The sequence below is a fragment of the Mastacembelus armatus genome, chromosome 10, assembly GCF_900324485.2.
Source record: "Mastacembelus armatus chromosome 10, fMasArm1.2, whole genome shotgun sequence".
NCBI classification, from domain to species: domain Eukaryota; kingdom Metazoa; phylum Chordata; class Actinopteri; order Synbranchiformes; family Mastacembelidae; genus Mastacembelus; species Mastacembelus armatus.
In genome coordinates this window covers 24,642,443-24,664,429 of record NC_046642.1, presented here as the reverse complement: position 1 = coordinate 24,664,429, position 21,987 = coordinate 24,642,443, and the positions used below count along the sequence as shown (strand labels likewise).

The window sequence follows — 21,987 nt, the reverse complement described above, 5'->3', positions numbered from 1 at the left end:
GCAGACACTTGTTCTGTTTTCACTCTCCAAGTCAATGTCTGTTTTGCACATACACACATACTAACAATCACACACACACAGGCATGCCACTCACTGTGCTGAACAATCTCTTCCTTACAGACTTACACACTCTCTTTTTCAAAGAGACACACATAATCCCTTTCTCGCAGACACACACAACAAACGCACACACATTGTGTGGAACAATCCCAATGCTTGAGTGTGACAAAGCTCCCTTCTCCCTCACTAAAAGGCTTGTTTGTCTGAAGACGAGGTTCAGTGGGACATTCACATTGTGGTGAACACAAACCAACAGTGAAATATAGCATGCATTTACATACACACATTTGGATGGATACACACAAACCAAAACAATGCTACACTCACACATGTGGTTGTGTTTCTACAAGCCTGTCAGTAACTGTTATGCTTTGGTTCTAATTTAAAATCTCTGTAGTTGATTAGAGTAAATATTTGTTGTAGTGGTTTGGTTGCACATCACGCCACATGCTAAACAGACCTGAGAGCAGCTGCCACTCAAAGAAATATAAAATGATCAAATGAAGAGATTAAGTCTGTGCTATACTCCAGGAAGGGTGAAGATAAAATTAACCAACGTAAAGATCGGCATGCTCTATCTGTGGATTGTTAAACAAAACACAATCCCAACTATGAAATAGGACCAGAGACCTCAGAAAGAGACACATGAGTGGACATCTAGAATGTAGCAGGACACCGGTGTAAATTATTAATCCTGGAGGTGTATCAGAAACCATACATCACCCCTGAAGAGGCAGAAAGTTCTTTAGATTTTCTGTCAATATTAACATGAGCTCAAAATAAAAAAGCCATGCCATGACTTTACCACACAACACTTTATAACACATAAGAAAGTAGTACAGTGAAATTAATTGTAGTGTGTCATTGCTGAATACTTAATTCAAAAAGTGGTAAGAAAAAAGGACAGTAAGTTCACACATGTATTTGCACCTTATTCATCACAGGAAGTTAAATAAAAGTGGGTGGTAAAACACAAACAAGCTTCATGTTCAACTCTCTAGCTTTACTTTCCCTCATATGTTAGTACTGTCAGAATAGCTTGATCTTGGTCAACGGTATCAATGTGCATGTCAAATTTCTTTTGGATAGAAGGTGCGCAGATTTGCTTTGCCTCCATGAAAAGTATGGCTGAGGCATAGACTACTGCAATTTATTGTTTATTGTTTTTGCCAGGAAAAGTTGGTGCTTTAAAATTTGATGTGGCCCTAACACCTCAGTTTATGCACTTATCAATTTGGATTAGGCCTGTTTAGGAATAAGTGGGTATAGCTGATGGATGGAGAGTGGATTATGTTCTTACATATTTTTTATGATAGTTTATTTTTCATTTATGTGCACCTCTGTTGCGTAATGATTGCTGAACTACTGATACCTACTGTAAACTCACAGCATCAATCTGTGACCTTCCCACCATTGTGAACAGAAATAAATGATATACAGATACATACAGTAACTCATTCATATGATACACTCTGAAGAGCACTAGGAGAGAGTATTTGAAACATTATAAAAAAGAGTCACTGCTCACTAAAGGCTCATAACACATGTCACTTTATAAGCACATGAGTAGAAGAATTGTTGATATGATCATGAACAAGATTTATAACACTCTTTTTTGCTGTCTGTTGGAAAAACTGACAAGGCCTATTAGTTGTTTCCTAAAGTACAGTAAAGTAAATAAAATTTTGTACAGTATAATATTGGAAAGGTAATATTGGAAATAAAAGTTTGAGGTAAGGCTGAAAAGGCAAAGCCTTGAGCAGGTAAAATAACACTTTGAGGTCCAAATTGCAGAATCAAATGCTTTTGCAACATTTGCACCAAACTTCCTGCATTTGCAAATCACATATAGTAAATGTTCACTCTAATTGCTTCATTTGAAACTTTGTGTTCAGTGGAATCTGCTTTGCAAGGTATCTCAAACCAAGCCACCAGCTGTCTGCAGAGCATCCTGACATGTACAGTATATTTAAATCTTGATAGAAAGCTCCACATCCAGTCTTAATTCTACTGTGAGATTTTCCAAATAGTTTAATTCTGTCACTCAGAACACTTGTAGGTATGTTGATTTAAAGTCTGTTCCAAGTGGGTTTTTAGCATTGCATTTGTAAATGCCAGAGTGTGTGAGCACAGGGTTCTGTATGACCAGACTGCCCTCCTCTGTCATGTGAATCCCTCCCTGCACTGTGAACCGATTATGTGGAACTAGGGTTGTGCGTCCAGGCAACGTCCATGAAATATCTGGCTTAGGAATACCACTTGCAACACAGTTTAATATCACAGGTGATCCCCGGTTGACTCTTGTAATTGAGGTTAGCGTACTAGTGATACGTGGTGGGAAAACCATGACTGCAACTGGGTATGATAATGTTGATGAGCCAAAAGAGTTGTAAGCTTTACAGACATATGTTCCTTTGTCAAATGTGGCCACTTGTTTGAGCTGGAGGGTTCCATTGGTGAAGAATGATACTCGGCCAATGGTTTGAGGTTTGTCCAAAACTAGGCCACTGGGTAGGGTCCATGTGATTGATGCCTGCGGCCAGCCATCCACAGTGCAGGGCAAGTTGAGACTGAGACCATAGGTGATCTTCATCCCACCTGGAAAGAATTAATAATAGTAGATTTCATGCAAATATTATTAAAATGAGACAGAACATATAAGAGGGCTATTATGGTATTATTATTATTTCCTCTTAATTCTTCATATGTTATTAGGGCATTTTCAAACCTGTGTTGTTTAGTCTGGTTCATTTCATTTCATTTTATTTTGCTTAGACCAGCTGCACACCAACAACTGCACTATGAGAAAAAATTAGTTGAGTTCTTGATATTTAGGCAGATAGGACCTTCCACCCAGGACACATCGAACTAGAGAACATTGGTTCTAATGTGATTTTAGTGATGCATTTTGAAGCATTTTCATTTTTTTCTGTGTGAAATCAAAGCAAACCAAGGCAAGTCCAGTAATTTGAACCAGAGCAAACAAACTACACCGTTGAAAATATTCTTAGTCCATGTATTACCGAAAACAAGATTTCTGTTTCATTCATTTGAGTTGCAAAAACATACCTGTAGATCCTCTGATCACTGGTTTTCTGCCTGCCTCCAGTGCATACCGTTTCTCTGCTTGTCCTGCCACATTTTTTGCTAGGCACCGGTACACACCTTTATCACTTGCAACTGGTTGTGAGATCCGTAGAGTTCCGTTACCCAGATAATGGATGAAGCGCTGGACTGTAACACCAGGCATTAACATTGTCCCACTGGGTAGCACCCATGTAAACTCAGGGTTTGGTTTGCCACGAGCAGAGCACTCCAAGATCAGCTCCCCACCGTCTTGCTTTATTGGTAAGATTTCAATATTGGGAACAGCAAAGCTAGGTTTCTCGGCTAGTGATGCCACGTCCAACTCAACCAAAAGCGAGGCTTCACCTAGATTGCTTTTAGCCAGACACAGGTATCTTCCTTCATCTGTTTTCCTCACCCCTCTCAGCTCCAAGCTCCCATTTTGGTGGACTTGAAAGCGACCATCAAGGTATGGTGTTGGGAGTGAGTGACCATATGGGGTAACCCACCACACTCTTGGTTCAGGTTTTCCTTCCACTCTGCAATCCATAAGCACCGTTTGGTAAGAAACACCCAAAACCTTTGTGGTGCTCTTCCCTTTTAAGCTATTGATATAGGGTTCTTGGGCTTCAATTTCAAGATTCATGTTTTTAACATCATCACCAGCAGAATTTCGAGCCACACATGCATATTTCCCTTCATCAGCCAGTGTAATTTTTTTCACTACTAATGTCCCATCGTCCGCAATTTGAAACTTGTCTGATGACGTAGATATCACATCATTTCGTGGTGAGATCCACATGATTCTTGGTGTAGGTTCACCTGCAGCCTGACAACTCATTTTAGCTAACTGTCCAAGCTTTACTTTAACTGCTGACTGTGATTTCAATCTAATCTTTGGAGCATTAGGTCCCACTTTGACACTCACTTTTCTTTCATCTTTGCCCAGCTTGTTCTTGGCATAGCAAGTGTAGTCACCCTCATCTTTTTTGCCCATCTGCTGAAGAAGTAAAGTTCCATTGCCAAAGATAACATAGCGCCGGTTGCGAAGGCCACTATCATCTGACTGAAGAGCATTGTTGATTAAAGTGCCATCAGGGAGACTCCAAGATACTTCTGGATCAGGGAGGCCTGTTGCAACACAGTCCACCTAGAGAGAAGATAGAGGAGAAAGAGAGTAAATCAAAAATGTTAAAATCTAAAACTTTACATGCTATCGCCCCCACTTTGGCTCTCATAGAGTGAGTCCCCTCAGTACTAATTCAATAAGGGTGTGAGTGAACAGAAAAAGGTTATTATTATGAATTCAGCAGCAGCAGTGTTTCCTTTCAAAATAATGTTTTGTTGACCCATCAACACATCTCAGCCTACTCCCTCTTCATATTTTGTGACTACAGAACAACGTCACTATGTCTTTAATTTGCTCCTGATGGGTAGGACTCATTATTTTTTGGCTGTTAGAGGTCACTACAAATGTTGTTTATTTGTATTTGGTGAAATAATCAGTATTGTTCTTTTCTCTGAAGGACACCCTCAAATAAGCTATAAAGTATACCAGAAAGCACAGGTGACATGGAAAAGTCCACGTTTCCCTCTTTCACTTATATACCTGGAAATTTTCTCCAAAGGTAACACTGGTCTGTGCAGTTGTAACATGTTCAATTCTGGGAGGGGTCATTAACACCTCCACCTGATAAAGTACAAACACAGATATTGTTAGAGTAGATTTCACATTCATTATTTCACATTTCTCACCAAACCCAGAGAATAACATTAACAAATGTAATTTGAATGAACAAAAAAGTGTTCTTAGCCATAATTAAATGTAAAATGCTGTAGCAGAGTTGGCAGTGAAATGACCTGGACTAAAGTCGTTACCTGGAAGAGCTCCATGTCCTCCCCATTGGGCCGCTGAAACACACACAGATAATTTCCACCATCCAGCTCTGTTAGCTGAAGAATCCTCAGAGTCCCATTATGGAAAACTTTAATTGGTCTCTCTGGACTGGAAGCAGAGGTGGGAGACAAATGAGGTTAAAGTAGTCAAACAAATGAAATGGGGACCTCTATCATTTATTGTTTTTTGTTTTTCTTGTCAGTTGTGTACTGTTGTGGAGCTATAAAATGAGATTTTTAGTTACCTGTATCGATGCTCCATGATGGTCTTGGAGGGTAGTTGCCAGATGGTCCCTATTGTGGATCCAGTAGACTCTGGACAGTGAAGGTAGACAGCAGAACCATACATAGCTGAGACAGAGTGTTGGCGGGAAGGTGTAGCATGACGGTGGGTTGGAGGGACGGGAAGAGGAAGAGGAGGAGCATGGCGGAAGAAGGAGGGGGAATCTGATATCACTTCTAGTCGGATGGTTCTTTTAGCAATGCCCACAACATTAGTGGCCAAACACTCGTACCTGTGAAAACATTAGAAGATCTTTAAATTTCTACTTTAAGAGCTCAAGTGAACAGTCATGGATTACTTTGAGTTAAATTGGAATTTTCTATTGCTTTGCAAAGGAATTCTGTCCCTTGTCTGACAGTTTCTGAGTTTGAATATAGTCTACTGTCCTTAGAAATGCACAGTTGGTACGTCCCAGTTACAAGTAAAGAAAACAATAAGTGGCTGTTAGCTTCAACAAAAGTGTTTGTTGTAACGATGTCTACACCCACCCCTCCCTCCACACCTTTCCAATGCTGAAATTAAAAGAGGGACTGTGCCTGACAATTTATGTAACTTTCCGAACCCAACAATCTAGTGGTGTCTGCTCTAGGAAAAATATGCAAAGCAAAGAGGGATATGGGATGGGAAATCATCATCCAACAAAATCATTATACATGATGTTTTTTCAGTGATATTTGGTGTTAGGGGTATCTTGTTAAAGCAAGAATTTGCCAGAGGGTGACATGAATGACATAAATGCATGATGTGTTGTACAAACGTGGTTAAAAATGTTTAAAGTAATGCTATGTATCAGCATTATCTGTCATGATGCTTTAGAAATTGTGCATAACAGTGTCCCCTGTGTATACTAAAATAAATGCATACCTCCCACCATCAGATGGAGAAACGTTCTTCACAAACAGTGTCCCGTTGGGGAAGACAAACAGGCTGCGTCCCAGAAACTGTGATGGCTTAATATAAATACCTGCTGGAAGCATCCATTTCAAAGCAGGCACTGGTTCGCCTTTCACAGAGCAGTGGATATACACACTCCTACCTGGTTAGATGGGATTTATTTCAGCAGTTGTGACATTTTTAACATTTCATTGTCCAATTATGTTATTGTTTACTATCCATTTCATGAGGAAAACTTTTGATTATGGAGATACTGGTTCATGTTTAATTTCTGTACCATACCTGGTTGAATGGTCACTGTATCCACTGCTGCTTCATTTATGCTTGGAGGCAGAGCTGCCACGTGCAGATGATAAGTAATTGTATCAGCACCTGCTGCATTACTTGCAATACATTTATAATCTCCTTTGCTGGAGAAATTGGCAGTGTGAATTTGTAGGGTTCCATTTTGAAGCAGAGACATTGGAGAAAGGAGAGTGTGAACAGTCCCAACTTCACGGACAAATGTCCTGTCTGGCAGAATCCAGGAAATTTGGGCTGGTGGTTTTCCAGAGGAAAGGCAGTCAAGAGCCACACTTTTCCCTAGGTAGATTGCTACCTCGGTGGACATGGGCAGTAGGATCTTGGGTGCCTCAGTCTGCACAGCTAAGGTGATGACCATACGATCTGATCCAAACCTATTCTGGGCTGTGCAGAGGTACTGGCCTCGATCCTGGAGTTGGATGTTTTTAATAACAAAAGTTCCATTCTTCAGTACTTCAAAGCGGACACCATGCTTGCTATTGGCTGGAATTGTTGCACCTGAGGAGGAAACAGAACTGTAAAATCAAAGTTTCTGCCTTTGGAGTCCCCCAGAGAGTAATAAATTAAATACAATGTCTGACAGATCTGGCCCTGGGCTGATGAAAATGGCTATTGAATTTCCATGACTGTCTCTTCATCTCTTTGTCTCTCACCTGTGGAGACTTTGGTCCATGTTATACTGGGTTTAGGATTCCCCGTTGCTTTACAGGGCAGGAATACATCATTCTCTGCCAGCACTGACACACTAACTGTAGTTACTGTGGTGATATGGGGCTTCATCCCACTACTCCCAGCTCCCAAAACCAGTGGGAAAAGAGGTGTAGCTGTGGGCCACAGAGAGCTGACTCGTCCTGCTACACAGACAAATTCAAGCAGCAAACTTATAATTTTATTGATTAGCAATTTAAATATACAAATCAGTTTGCATCATACATAGCATATATTTACAACAGCACACTCACCCCCAACAGGCCACTGAGTGCCATCGAGAACTCCAGCAGTGGTGGACTGATAAGGGCGAGGGGTTGGGATGAAACCAGAGAGTGATGATGATGAAGACTTAGCAGGAGTTTGAAGGGTGTAAATGGAGGCAGCAGTGGGTGCTAATGGTTTGGGGATGTAAGGTTGATGTATAGATGGAGGGTTGGGTTGGGGTGTAATAGCAAATGTAGGATTATGGTAATTAGAGCGAGGTTTGGGTGACACCATTCTGCTGTTCTGAGTAATGCGATCAATCTGTGCCTGGAATTCAAAATTCAAATAAAAAATACAATATCAAAATGATCATTGAGTATAACAAGACATATCTATCTGCAGTAATTAATTTTATGTCTGAGAGCAGATTAGGAACTTTAGTTGTAAAATTACATGTACCAGTTTTACTGGTTGAAAGAAAACCTTGAGTAAGAGGTGAGTTGCATTTGTAACATACTGTGTGTGAACATGGTGACACTACATGACACATCAGTATATTTTCCTCAAAAAAAGCAAAACCTTGTGATAAAAAACAGTGGGACTGCTTTTAAATGATTTAAAGCTCCTGAAAACAATTTCAGCCACTAACCTCAAAACAATACTTGTGGACGATGTATACATATGTGTACATATTGTCCCTATGAAACTTTAAATACACAATTAGAATCACACACTGCAAATCTACAAAACTGTAAAATTGTACCTGTCTGTATCGGTTCCTCAACCTTAATAGAAATAGTTGATCTCTGGTTTGGGTCCTTGTATCCCTATGATGATTTTGTTGATGATGTGACAGATGGGGACTGGAGAGTGTGAATCTGGAACTTCCTGTTCTAGAAACTGCAGATGTGGGTTTGACTGTTTCAGCTGTGATTTCAGGTCTATTGGTGACAACTGAGCCCTGAGCCCAGGGGTGGGGGAGAGGCGGTGGCCGATAGGTGGGCATAGGGTCTACAACAGGACCTAGGAACAGAAAGCAAACACAGACCAAACATATTTAAGTTTTTATAACACCAAGCTAATTTAATATTGTTTTATTCTATTAGCAGTGGAGGGCAATATATTGTAGCTGTCTTGTTCAAAACAAAACAGTGTTTAATATTTTTCCTGCAGTTTTACTTACCTTTCTTTTGATGAGGAAATGACCTTTGACCTGGCCAGGAAGGGTAAAGGGAGTAGTAATGATGATGGTTTGAAGACCAGTGGGAGGTTGGGGGGGCTCTAGGAGGCTGTGAATTCCCGCCTGGATTCACTTCACCTTGTCTTCCTGTAGTTCCAACTTGGTTAGTGTGTGTCCTCCTGGAAGTGGTAGTTTGGTCTCGTCCCTGGTTCTGGTGGAGCCAGGGGTGAATTGGTTCCATTACAGGGAAACTGTGTAGCTCAGGGTTTACTCTTGGCTTGTTTATTTCTTTAACGTCTTTTTCTGTGACTTCCTCTCTTGTTCTGCTTGTGGATGAATGTGAAGTAATGACTTTGGAAGGTGCATTCTTTGCATGGGTTGATGCATTTTGTTCTGCTGAAGGTTGGGTGTTTGACCTTGGTCTGTTTTGTGTTGTTAACCGTATGTTATCCCGTGTAATGTCGCTCTGTGTAACCCACTCCTTTTTAGATTTTTCTGTGTCTCTTTCACTGCTGCCTGCGTGTAATTTGTGCTTTTCTTGCCATTCCCTTATTGTTATATCTCTCTCAATCTCACCCACAAATTTCTTATTGTCTCTTTCGTTTTCTTCAGTTTGCATTTTGATCTCGACCCTTTGTCTTTCAGATTTCTTTACGTTTGGAGTGTGTATCTGTGTATATTTCTCATTTTCCTCAACAGTCCATTCAGTTGGATGAGGGGTACTATTAAGGTTGGTGGCAGTAGTCTTCGGAATAGGTAGGTTATGTCTATGTAAAGAGGTACCTACCTGAGCACCTTTTTCTGTAACTGCCACAGATGTACTATTGCTAAGGCCAAGATCATGCATGGTATGAGGAGTTTCAGTGTTTAAATCTACCTTAGCATCTAAACGATCACTATCCTTGTAATTATATTCTACATAATAATCACCTTCATCTTCCTTTGTCTGATACTCGGCAGATAAGGTGTCATGGTTTTCTTCTGTAGTTGTCATAGGTGTAGTAGTAGTGGTGGTTGTAGTGGTAGTTGTTGTAGTTGTAGTTGTGGTGGTTGTTGTTGGGGAAACAGTTGTTTGGGGATGGTTTGATGAATGGTACAATGGGTTAAAATGTGGGTTGATTCTTCTTCTTGGTGGCCTTCTGGGTCTACAGTGGGGCCTCTTCGTGTTTGACTGACCAACAGCAAAGCTGCACTTCCTTCTCCCCTGTCCAAAATTCATGTTTTCAACAACTGGCTGTGGAGTTCCAGCAGCACGAACTGTGATAGACTCTGGTTTTTGCGTGACTGCACTGACCTGGTATAGGGAAGGTCCTGTACTTCTCGGGGGTGGAGGTTGCTCAAGCTGTTGCAAAATTTCCAATGTTTTAGAGTCTTTACCATTATTTCTTTTGTCCTCTGTCAAATGGGCCTCAGCCTGATTTCTTGTGTTGAAAGGAAGTGTTGTTGGCTCTATCCTAATATCAGGAGAAGTAGTAGTATGGGGTAAGTTGATAGCACTAGTTACAGTTGTAATAGTAGTTGTAGTTTTAGGTGTGGACATACTTGTTTGGACCATTAAAGTGCTGGACCCTTCTAGCGTCTGCTCTGTGGTCAGAGTAACACTTGGTTTAGCATTAGCTTTAGCCAATATCTCTGCCCAACGACTTGGATCTAATTCCTTCACTGATTTATTGGGTTTTCTTTTTGAATCTTTAATTTGTATCCTTTTTGAAAATCGACTGGGATTCATTTGCTCTGTTCTTACCATTTTTGGAAATTGTGTAGCAAAAGGACGTATAGTTTCCTGGTAGTCTCCCCCTGAACCCTCAGTCTCCTGAACAGTAATTGGTAGGTTCTGCAGCTCTCTCTCAGTCTGTATTTTAGACATATCAGAGGCCTTGTCTCCAGTGATTTCCACCATATGTGACAGCATGTCAACTCCATACAGATTTGAAGCCAAGCAGCTGTATTCCCCTGCATCTTCTTGCGTCAGCTTCCTTACTACCAAAGTTCCATTTTCCATCACCTCTGCCCTTCTAGTTTGCTGTGTGGGGAGAAGAACTTGTGTTTTGGGAAGATACCACATAATTTGACTTGGCTGGACTGAGGTAACATTACAAGGAAGAAATAAAGATTGTCCCTTTTCAAGTACAACTTTCTGACCATTAAAAGCAGTTGGACTGAGTGAGCGTTGTTTGATGGTGAGCCTTAGAGGGATCAAGTCCATGCTGGCTTTGGTTCTGACCATACAGTGATAAAGGCCAGAGTCAGATAATGTGGTGTTTAAAATCACAAGTTTGCCTTTTTCAGAAATTTCAGTTTTATCAGCTGCATCTTCTGCAATAGACAAATCTGGAAGTATCCACTCCACTTTCACTCCTGGATCTGAAGTGATTACACTGCACTCCAAGTGAACCTTTGAACCCTCAAGAGCAGTCTGAACCTGCCCTGCTGTCCCTCTGCGAATTAGGGCCCAGGAAGAAGCAAAGTTATCTGCACCGTCCTGCCCTTCATGACTGTTCATGTGCTTGGTAATTAAAGTAGTGAAATCCATCACCAGCTTCTTAGTTGTTGTCTGCTGTCTGTTGAGCCTCAAGGTGACTCTGGGCTGAAGCAGCCATGGGGGCTCTGCTGACAAATGCCCTTTTAATTCTGTAAAATATGGTGAATTTTCATTTACAGCTTGGGCATACTGATAGGTTACCCTGCTTGCATTCCCCCTCTCTCTCTGCTGACCTCTCTCTAAGATAGCAGGGCTTTCATAGTAATATGCAACAAGTTGCCATAAATTTTGTAGCGTCTCCCTATCAATCTCACACTCAAGGACAGTCACCAGTGACACATTGACAGATAACTCTCCCGGTGAATGTGGATTTACAGTCCAACTCATAGCTGAACTGTCTTCAGGGTGGTGCACATTGCATGCCACATGAGCATGGTTCCCATGGCTGTCAGAGAGCACAAAGGTCAGGTGACCTAAAGGTTTTTCAAAGTCCCGGGTGTACGGTAGGTCAGACTCTGCCTCAGATTCAGCCCACAGTGGATTATCCCACTGTTTGAGCGGGGAGTAAAGAGCTGGCCGCTCACAGGTAAACTTGTCTGGAGTCAGTCCCAACAAAAGAGTCCCCCTTAGAGTTTGAGGAGAGGAGCACTGAGGGCAAGTCTCTCTGGAACCACGTTCCTTCTTACACTTTATTACACCTGGGAGAACAGGAAGAGAAACAATGGCAACAAAAGAAGGAATTGGTAGACATAGGTCAAAAGACAAAGGATAAGAGGGAAGGAGCAAGTGAAGGAATGTAGGTAAAGAGTAAAAAAGTCAAAAATAAAGAATGAATGTAAATAAGAGGAAAATAAAAAGGAAAAATAGAAATAGAAATGAATTTGGGATGACAAGGTTGGAAAAAAGGCAAATAAAATTATATTTGTCAGTGAGGTTAAGTTTAGTTGAGGATCATAAATCTACTAATCCATTACTGGCAGTCACAGACCCCAATTTTCAAATGAATTTTGAACATGAAAACCATAAACAGATTGAAAACAAAATGATAGATTATCAACTTCCGTGCTGGTACAAACAGCCAGCATATGGGACTGATTAAAGATGATCTGTGCAAACTTAACAAAACATGACAAATGAGAGAAAGCACATGTGTCATGAAGTACACAGAATGAATAAGAAGAGTAAGGAAAAGTAAACAATTTAATCAAATTTCAAATTGCATATACAGTCAATGTAGCTGTCTTTCTTAGGCTTAATGGGAAACATGCTACATTCTTCTCCTAGTACTGTTTCAGGGCAAAAACAAATGTCTCAGAGAGATGCACTCTTTTTAAATTTCATGTATATTGATATTTATGTGTCCATGAATTTACAGTTATTAAATTATTTGTTGCATACTCAGAATATAAATTTACTGTATTGTTAATTTGAATAGTTTTTATAGTGTTTAGTAGTGTTTTTAATTGAGATTTTGCCTTGGTTGTAGTTTATGAGTTAATTTCTTGCTCTATATTGTTGCCTTCATTATGACATATATTGTTCCTTTATATATATATAATATAAAGATAATGAATTAATAACAATGCATCAAATAACGTGAAAACAACATGCTATTCTGATCTTTGTTGTACAGTCTTAACTGTCTGGCTCACAATGTTACTATTTTGGTTCACTGTTCTCAGAGCATCATTTTCATCTTTTGTGTTTTTAACACCAATTTAAATTCACAGGTTTCCCATGCCAAGTTTATAAGCTTAGGATTGTGTTTTAAGCTTGTTCCCCCGAGCTGGCAAAATTCGTTTAATGCAGCTTTAGACTCTCCTTACAAAGTTTTACGTAGCTGTTCACATAATTATTTCTTGCCCAGTTCAGATGAAACATTTTGGCAGAATATGGACATGAAGAATTAAGGAATACTGTTGTACTGAAGTTGTACTGTGAGAGAATAAGTTCATTCATGTTACCTTACCTTCATGTGTTGCACTCCATTTTACCAGCCCATGTAGTTGACAGTCACAGGTCCAGGGATTACCATGGAGAGAGAGGAGCTCAAGCCTGGGAGCAGTTTTCAATGCTGCAACAGGAAGCTGTTCCAGCTGATTGTCTGACAAGTGTAAGTGTCTAAGACAAAAACATGATATCATTGTTTTCAGTTGTTGGTCCACAGGACTGTAGTGGGGTGTACTTTGTTGCATTGGGAAATAAATAAAACTGAAACTTACAGACTACATCAATCATGTTTTTATGACATTCATGTAAACAAGGAATGTGATTAAAAACTTTTCCTCCTCTTGCTGGCTTCAAATATACCACTCATATTCTTGCCAAGATATACAACATGTATCTTTCATTACACACATCTAAATAACTGATCCAAAGGTAAAACGTCTGTGACCCAACTGAATGATATATGCATAATCATTTGATTTCTTACTTGAGTCCAGAGGTCCAAAAGCTTCCTAATAGTGACACTGTTATGAAGGTATGAGGGTGGATCTCTCTGAGGAGGTTCCCCTCCAGCTGCAGGAGTTTTAGTGAGGTCAGGCCTGCAAAGGAGTATGGTTCTATAAAGCTTATAAGGTTGTGGTCCAGATGAAGACGGATCAAACCAACAAGACCCTCAAACAGACTGCGGTTCATTGATGTCAGCTTGTTGTAACTTAGCTTCAAGATCTGTAAAATGAGGCAGAGTATTATTATCACGTTTACTGAACATTGAAACAACTCAACCAACTCAAATGATATAGAACTGACAAAGAAATAGCAACAGATGAAAAAATCCTATTTTCTTTATGTGAAATTAGACATTCCAGGAAGAGCTGTTTTTCTGAAAACCCAAGGACTCATCCCAAGACAAATATCATCTTGGGGTGATCCAGAGTGTCATATTTTAATTATGATATTCTGGCTTGGAGTCTGAGTCTCTTTAAAAGCCAAATTTAGGTTCTGATTAGATCCATCTGAGCCTAACAATACTCACAGCATTTTTAGTCAAGCAATCACAGTGCAACAGCTCATTGACTTAAATCTGGCTTAGGTCAAGTGAGATTGGATTTGGCTTAATTTATGCAGACACTGTGTGTTCTGGTGATAACTTTTTACAACGTATGCCTCATATTTAAGACAGTACATCAGCAACCTTTAAACTATGAAGTACAATAGACATTTAACCACTTCCTCTCAACACATGTTGGAATCACAGGACCCAGGACCTGAATAAAAAAAGAAAAACCAAAAAAGAAAAACTAAATAAATAAAAATAAGCTCTTGACAAATTAATTTCAATAAATCACAGAACTTCATTCGTATCATTAAGAATTAAGTCCTAGATGGAGGTCCACTTGCTCTCAGGTCCGTCTAAGTTCAGGTCCATGACTCAGTAGTGCAGAAAATGCAACAATCACTTAAGTGCTCAGTCAGAAGAAAGCTGAATTCTATGGTTACATATGAATTGACTCCTATTTTGTCCCCATCTTTACCCATGCAAACAAGTGAAAAATTAAAGGACACATTCAGAGTAGTTAAACACTGTGTACTGTGCTTAAAATACCACGACATGCAGACTCTCTGACATACTCTACCTGTAGTGATCTTAGGCTGTAAAATGCCCCAGGGTGGACTGTGCTAATGTCATTGCCATGCAACATGAGCATTTCCATTTGCCGCAGTGACCTGAATTCTGACCCCTCCACCTCTGTCAGGCTGTTATAACTGTTAGAGAGAGAAAATAAACAAGAGCAGTTACTAGGATGGAAGAACAAGGGGGATCTTAGGGGGGCAGCAGGAAACGAAAGGAAAAAGAGTTCACAGTCAGTGCTCGCAAGTGTGTGTGAGCGATGTTAGTGAAAAAGTGAAAAAGCTGGAAGCAATGATGAATGGAAAGTAGGAATGAAGGATAACAGAGGCCTCAGTTAACATTTAACACAAAGATAAAGAATTATCTTCCTGCTCCTTCTTAGATAGAACTATGGAATTGGGACAGCATAGAAACTGAGTATAGAAAAAGCATTTTTAGGTTTACCCTCTGATAAACTACATTAATGCAACACTTAAAAGCAGCAGGGGGTCTGTGTGACCCAGCATTCAAAATACAAATAACTAATGAAAAACTTTCTCAGAGTTTTCAGGTCTCAACAGACATCCCATCAAGGGTCAAACCGTTTGCCAAATACAGTACAGAACAGTAGATGGCAGTGACAAAGGCATTATTCATCACAGAGGAAAACAATGTCTAATGCAGAACACAAAGCTTTTTGGCAAGGCCTGAAAACATTTGATAGATTTCAATGTATAAGGGTTAGTCAGACCCTGCAATAACAATGTCAAAAGACTCTAATATCCTGCAGTGAGGTCCCCAGTTGTAAAACATGCAACATTCCCAGGGTGCAGTTATTCCTACACAATTAAACACACATGGAAGTTTGCATTTTTCCACCACCACCAATAAAACAGTCAACTCGCAATATATCATCTACTGGCCACTTTCATCCCACCTGGCTTTCAGTATCATTTACTGTAGGTGTCCCTGTTAGGAACTGAACTTTAAACCCTGGCAGTGTTTGTGCTTTGCTCTAAAGCCAACAAAAGAACAATTTAAAGATAGACAGAAGCTAGTCTTAAACTAGTCATACTATGATGGAACATTTAGTCTGGGCAGTTCACTAAACTGCTTTGCCTTCCAAGACTTACCTTTGACATACCCTTGTTTTACAGTAGTGGTTATTGCTGAGAAATAAAACCTAATTCATTGTTACTATGTAGAGTATAAACCAAAACAAAGATGGTTTAATTTTTTAAATGACACAGCTTTGAAAATGCAACCAAGGGTAACAAGGATCTTATCCCCTGAGTTCTTTCTGGGACTGCACATTGACAGAGTAAAGGCTTCTCTATCTCTGAGTCCTGTGTTTTATCATCTCTATACAAATTGGGTAGTCTCTTCTCAAACACAGTGATGGGTTTCAGACACTAAAATCTGACAGGCTCTTTAACTGAAGCATCAAGCCCCAGCCCCCAGCCCCCAGTACCAAACTACTACAATACCACCTACTCTACATTGTCTAGTTTTCTTTGTTGCCTCTTTGTTTATTGTGGAGACATGCCCACTTACAGGTGCACTACACCTCGACACCAAAAATCAAATGCAGCTCCTAACTAGATATTTTGTGTAAGATCATTTCATTACAGCTTTAATCACAGATCATATCTTTTTCCATAACCATCACCATCTCATGGACAAAACTGATCTAAATCCAGCTGGCTGTACCCCAGCTTGCATGGTGGCAAAGACAGAGTCTGTTAGCTCTGTAAAAGTCTGGCCTTTGTTCCAAAAGTCTGCTCAGCTGAAGTTTATGAGGCTTTATTTATATCTTTGTTCAAAAGCACTTTTTTATAATTGGAGAGCTTAATTTCTTGATTTCACCTTCAAATTTTGTAATTTTGTAATGTTTACTCTCAAGAGCTTGCTGTAGCACTCAAATAGTCTCTGCTTACACACAGATTTTTCTCTGCTTGGACACAAAACCATTCAGTGAACACATTTGAACACATTAAACACATTTCCTGAGCTCATGCTGAACTCCTCTTCCTCACACAGATTTTTTTGTGTAATAGCAATGTCAAAATGCTCAAACCAGTCCTGTGGTGGACTGGTGACCTGTCCATGGTGTCCCCCTGCCTTTCACCGAAAGAGATCTGGGATAGGCTCCAGCAGAACCCTGAGACCCTGGTTAGGAATACCAACAGAAACCAGGTACAGTGTTGTACCACTGAAGTGATGGTTGCCAATTTTTACTTGCTTTGACTTCACTACATTTCAGAGGCAAATGTTGTATTTTTAATTCACTATATTTTCCTTTTTTTTACTTTACGTAAATTTCAGAATCAGATTAAAAATACAGATATAATTTTCAAAATGAGTTCTGCCTGCTGCAACATTAAAGTGATGAACACAGTAATGCATCAATAATTATAATCCAATATCATATGCATTAATGTAAAATGTGCCAGTTAGCACTTTTACTTTTAATACTTCAAGTAGGCTATATTTGGCTGCTAATAGTCTTGTACCTTTACTTGTATCAGAGTATTTTACTGTGGTTTTTTTACTGAATTAAAAGATCTGGGTACTTTTTGCAAAAAATATACAAGAAAAACATCCAAGAGAGAATGGATGAACCTGATTAAAGGTGATGCTCTAAGAGGTAAATGCTCTATGTCAATGCAGACTTAAGTTGGTTTCTTTGTGCTTTAAGTGTCTTGGGGCAGTTTCCACCCTGCAGTATGTCTTTATAATGCTTAAAGACAGGTTCACAAATAAAGGTCAGAATGCTCTACAGTTTTATTCTGTTACTTCAATTTGATCCAAAGGGGCTGGTGTAAGTTAATATTAATATTACACTTGGTGCTACCAAACCTTGCAGTGTAATGCTGGCTACTTAATACAACATATTCATTTTTTCTTGGTTTAGGATATTATCTAGAATTCACTGATAGTTGTTCCTACTGTGCAGGAGCACATATGGAGGCAATTTGCTTCCTATAGACTATAACTTGACACCACATAGTGGCTTCTGTGAACAGTTACATACTGAAATGTTTTATCATGTCAAAGAATTATAAAGAGTAAGCAGCTGCAGAGCTAAAGCACAAGTAATGTACCTGAAATGAGCAATACCTTTTACCATAATGGATCCTCACATGTACATAGGAAACTCCATGTGAACAAGAACTTAGCTTCTATTGCTGCTTACCAGGTACTTTTGCCATGTAAATATGTATTTGGAGCTTCTGGCAAGAAAAGGTAATTTGTTATATACAAAGCAGTTGCTAGGCTATTTATGTACTGTGCTGCAGCAGGGCAGTGAAAGCTTTGTCCACAATCCAAAGACCTGCGTGGAAGTAGTTAGAAGATTTAGTCAGTTGGGTACCACATGCTGGTGCTAAGCCCTTGTTTTCTGGGTTTAAGCCAAAGCTATATGCTGATTATTTTGCTGATAAGACTGGTCTCTTTGTTCCTAAACCAGCTTGACATACTGTACAATAAACATATGTTAAACAGCAGTGTTTTGTGACAATAATAAAAATATGGTTAATGTTGCGCCCATCATAATTAGTACGGCCAATAGCAGTCACTGACAATCAGCATTTTGATTTAGAAGTCATTGGAGGCAGTGCCAAACATTTGTTAGCATCAGAAAACAGCTTTTCTTCCCTTTGGGCTGGCATTTACTGGGCAAGTGTCTCAGTGCTTCTGCATGCATGTGCATTTATGTATAGTGAAACAGTCTTACCCCAGGTTAAGCCTTTCTGTGTCTTTAGGAAAAGTTTTTGGTATGGCAGTGAGATGTCTGAATGTACAATGGACCTCCTTAACACCTGGACAGCTACAGCTCCGCGGGCAGAATGGGGCAGCATAGACAGGGGAGATCTACAGGGGAGAAGACACAAGCCAACAGATGGAGAAAAAAGGGGGGAAACAGAAAGGTGAGGAGAAGAGGAGTTTAGGAATACAGAAAAAGTGGGAACAGATAAATGAAGATATGAGAAAAATGGTATGAGACTAGTGAAATTCAGTAAAGATGCAATGAGATAAGAGGAGAACCTGTGTTCAAACCTGTGTAGGTACTAACACTGAAGGAAGTCAATACAAAAAGGAATTAATAGGCTGAGGCACATATAAAACAAGGTGCATTAATATTGTGGTCTCCTCTGCCCTATACCATCCAACATTTTTTAAAAAGATGACTTGTGCATCTCTGAAACAATATTTTTCTTAAATTTCTTTTTTTCTTTACAAAATCTGTATTTTTAGTAAATAGATGCATATAGTGTACTTACATATCTATCACTATGTTGTGTTTTCATTAAAAAAAAAGAGCATCCTGCAACAAAGTTGTACCGTGTGCCACAGCAGTGATGAGAAGAGCAGGGGAAACCACGCTGCAGCCGACCGACAGAAAACCTTGGCACACCACCACAGCTCCATGACCGGACAGCTGTCTGAACGGTCACGGCATTAATACACCTGCAAGGAGAGAATTAATTTAGATGCCCAGATTTAAAGTGCAAAGTAGTGGACATGAGCCATTTTATTGAAAACAGGTGTCAGCTGCTGCAGGAAACAGCACTGGTGAAAGTGAACATTTTGAATCAAACCAGCAAATTTGCGGGTTGTAAAACCAAAACAGTGACCTCAAAGACACTAAAAAAGTTCAACAGAGTTAAGGAGAGTATTAACTTAATAATAATGTTAATAATTAACTTAATAATGAATGGCGCCTGTTAAGTGGCAGCCAGTTACAGCAGCTCCTCTATTTGTTTTTTGCAAGTTCTTTACTGAATTATCATCTGTTAATCCAAGTCAAGTCAAGATCTATGCTTTCTCTCTGATAACGGATGAAAGTGGGATCTTCTAATTCCTGTGAAGAGACATATGGAGATTATGGAAACTGCATCAGAAAATATACATTTCTGTGGCAACGGCATCTATACCAGGGAGCGACTGTTAGCTCTCAAGGGAACAAGTCTGCTTGTTGGTATAAAACCTGAAATCCCCCAAGACCTGAGGAGGCATAGGAGGGGCTGTAGAGCAGGAGTGAAGCATCGAGAAAAACGTAGGAGATTTAAACCATTTCTCCCAAAAATTATTATGGGGAATGTGAGGTCACTCTGCAACAAAGTGGATGAACTTACAGCTTTAGCTAGCAGCGAGCAAGAGTACAGAGAGTGTAGCTTGCTTTGCTTCACCAAGACCTGGCTGAATAAAAATATACCGGACAGCTCACTTGAACTGCCTGGGTTCTCACTAGTGCGAGCGGACAGAGGGAAACAGAGCGGCAAGTAAAGAGGAGGTGGTATCTCTGTTTTTGTTAACTCCAAATGGTGCAACCCTGGACATGTAACAGTGAAAGACTGTATCTGTACTCCAGACATTGAGCTGTTGGTGGTTGGACTGAGGCCATACTACCTGCCCCGTGAGTTTTCACACGCCATTGACTGTTTACATTCCTCCATCAGCTGCAGCACAGAGTACATGTGACATCATCCACACAGTTGTCGCTGGTCTCCAGGCAAAACACCCCAGTGCCCTTAGACTAATTAATGGGGATTTTAACCATGTCAGTATTTCGGGAGCTCTGACCAACTTCAAACAGTATGTGGACTGTGCAACACGAGAAAATTCTTGATCTCCTTGAGGGAAGGAGAAGGAGGCATACAGCTCTTCAGCCCTACCCCCACCTGGTGGACCAGACCACAACTTAATATATCTAGTACTAACATACAAGCCTGTTTAGGCCCATGTAAGACAACAGTCTGCTACCAAGAGGTATGTGAAGGTTTGATCAAAGGATGCTGAGGAGGCCCTGCAGGAGTGCTTCAGGGTTACAAACTGGGACCTTTTCATGGACGCTCATGGTGAGGACATCGAAGGCATCTCTCACTGCATCACAGATTACATCCACTTCTGTGAGGACAATGTTGTTCCATCCAACAAAGTTTGTTGTTTCCACAATAATAAGCCATGGATAAATAAAAACATTAAAGGCCTCCTCAACAAGAAGAACAGGGCAAGGTTCAAGGCAAGGGACAGGGAGGAACTCCGAGCTGTGCAGAAAGAACTCAAGAGGAAGCTGAGGGAGGCAAAGCAGCTCTATAGAGACAGAGCAGAGCACAAGTTGAGACAGAATAATATCAAAGAGGTGTGGAATTGGATGAAAATAATGACTGGCTATAAGAAGTTTGCTAATGAACTTAACCTGTTCTTCAATAGATTTGACACCACCTCTGCTTCTTACTCTGACCCAGTGTCCTCACACACCATCCCTCCTCTCTACACCACCTTAGCTGATGCCTTGGGGTCTCTTCACATCCCTCCACTCAACATCTCTGCCAATGCTGCCTCCCCATTGCCCACTGATACTATCTCCTCTATCAGCAGCCATACAACATTGAAGTATACCTCACCTCCAATAACTCCTCCCCTGCCCTCACTATGTGACTCCTCATCAACACAATACACAGGCCCAGCCTTTGCCACAGAACAGGTGAGGAAGGAACTAGCTAAACTAAAGACCAACAAAGCAAAAGGACCAGATGAGATCAGTCCCAGAGTACTTAAGGTGTGTGCTGGACAGCTAGCAGAGGTTTTTCAGAAACTCTTCAACCTCTCTCTGAGGCTCAAAAAGGTGCCTAAGTTATGGAAAACATCCTGTATTGTCCCATTACCAAAAAGAGGCCGTCCCAGTACCCTTAGTGACTTCAGATCAGTAGCGCTAACATAATGAAAGTGTTTGAGAGACTGGTCCTGCAACACCTGAGGTCTCAAGTGTCTGAATTTTAGGACCCCCTGCAGTTTGCATATCAGGAACATATCGGAGTGGAAGATGCCATCATCTTCTTAATGCACAGAGCATACTCCCATATGGAGTATACACACACACACATACACACACACACACAAACCCTGAAAATTAAATAATTACTTTTCTACATACAAGTTAATCACTTTATTAACTACTATTAATTTATATAATTTAAATAATATTAAATTTAATAACTTTAAATGAGAATAACTGCTGTAACAATTGAATTTCCCCTTGGGGATTAATAAAGTACTTCTTCTTCTTCAGTTAGGCATGATGAAATGAGCCAAAGTTGGTACTGCCACAAATGTCACATTAGTTTAAAAATGAGAGAAAATAAGAAAAACAAAATTCACATGATAACATTAGCTGGACTTGAACAGAAAGTATGAGCTGTGAGAAAATTCTCCCATGTTTAAATCCTGCCTGTTGTCACTACACCTTTCACCTCAGGGGGGTGCAGAAACACTTTTATTCAACATAATCATAAGCAAAACAATGAAAACATATATATTTGTAGACTTACCCAATCAACATATCATCT

The 21,987-nt window shown here is 40.1% G+C and overlaps 1 protein-coding gene across 2 annotated transcripts in view; it reads right to left on the bottom strand.

Annotated features, from left to right (window-relative positions):
• Positions 1–840: 840 nt before the first annotated feature.
• Positions 841–21,987, bottom strand: part of LOC113144564 (matrix-remodeling-associated protein 5) — a 30,657-nt gene continuing 9,510 nt past the window's right edge. For both annotated transcript variants that reach the window (XM_026330720.1, XM_026330721.1), the window contains exons 2-17: positions 18,980–19,105; positions 18,372–18,508; positions 14,661–14,790; positions 13,514–13,752; positions 13,049–13,200; positions 8,601–11,777; positions 8,181–8,440; positions 7,465–7,744; positions 7,156–7,356; positions 6,482–7,000; positions 6,170–6,341; positions 5,268–5,537; positions 5,005–5,131; positions 4,736–4,816; positions 3,130–4,276; positions 841–2,658 (exon numbers count right to left, since the gene is read on the bottom strand). In XM_026330720.1, coding sequence (XP_026186505.1) covers positions 2,105–2,658; positions 3,130–4,276; positions 4,736–4,816; positions 5,005–5,131; positions 5,268–5,537; positions 6,170–6,341; positions 6,482–7,000; positions 7,156–7,356; positions 7,465–7,744; positions 8,181–8,440; positions 8,601–11,777; positions 13,049–13,200; positions 13,514–13,752; positions 14,661–14,790; positions 18,372–18,508; positions 18,980–19,066 — 7,533 coding nt within the window. In that variant the 5' untranslated portion in view covers positions 19,067–19,105 and the 3' untranslated portion in view covers positions 841–2,104. The remainder of the gene's footprint in view (positions 2,659–3,129; positions 4,277–4,735; positions 4,817–5,004; positions 5,132–5,267; positions 5,538–6,169; positions 6,342–6,481; positions 7,001–7,155; positions 7,357–7,464; positions 7,745–8,180; positions 8,441–8,600; positions 11,778–13,048; positions 13,201–13,513; positions 13,753–14,660; positions 14,791–18,371; positions 18,509–18,979; positions 19,106–21,987) is intronic.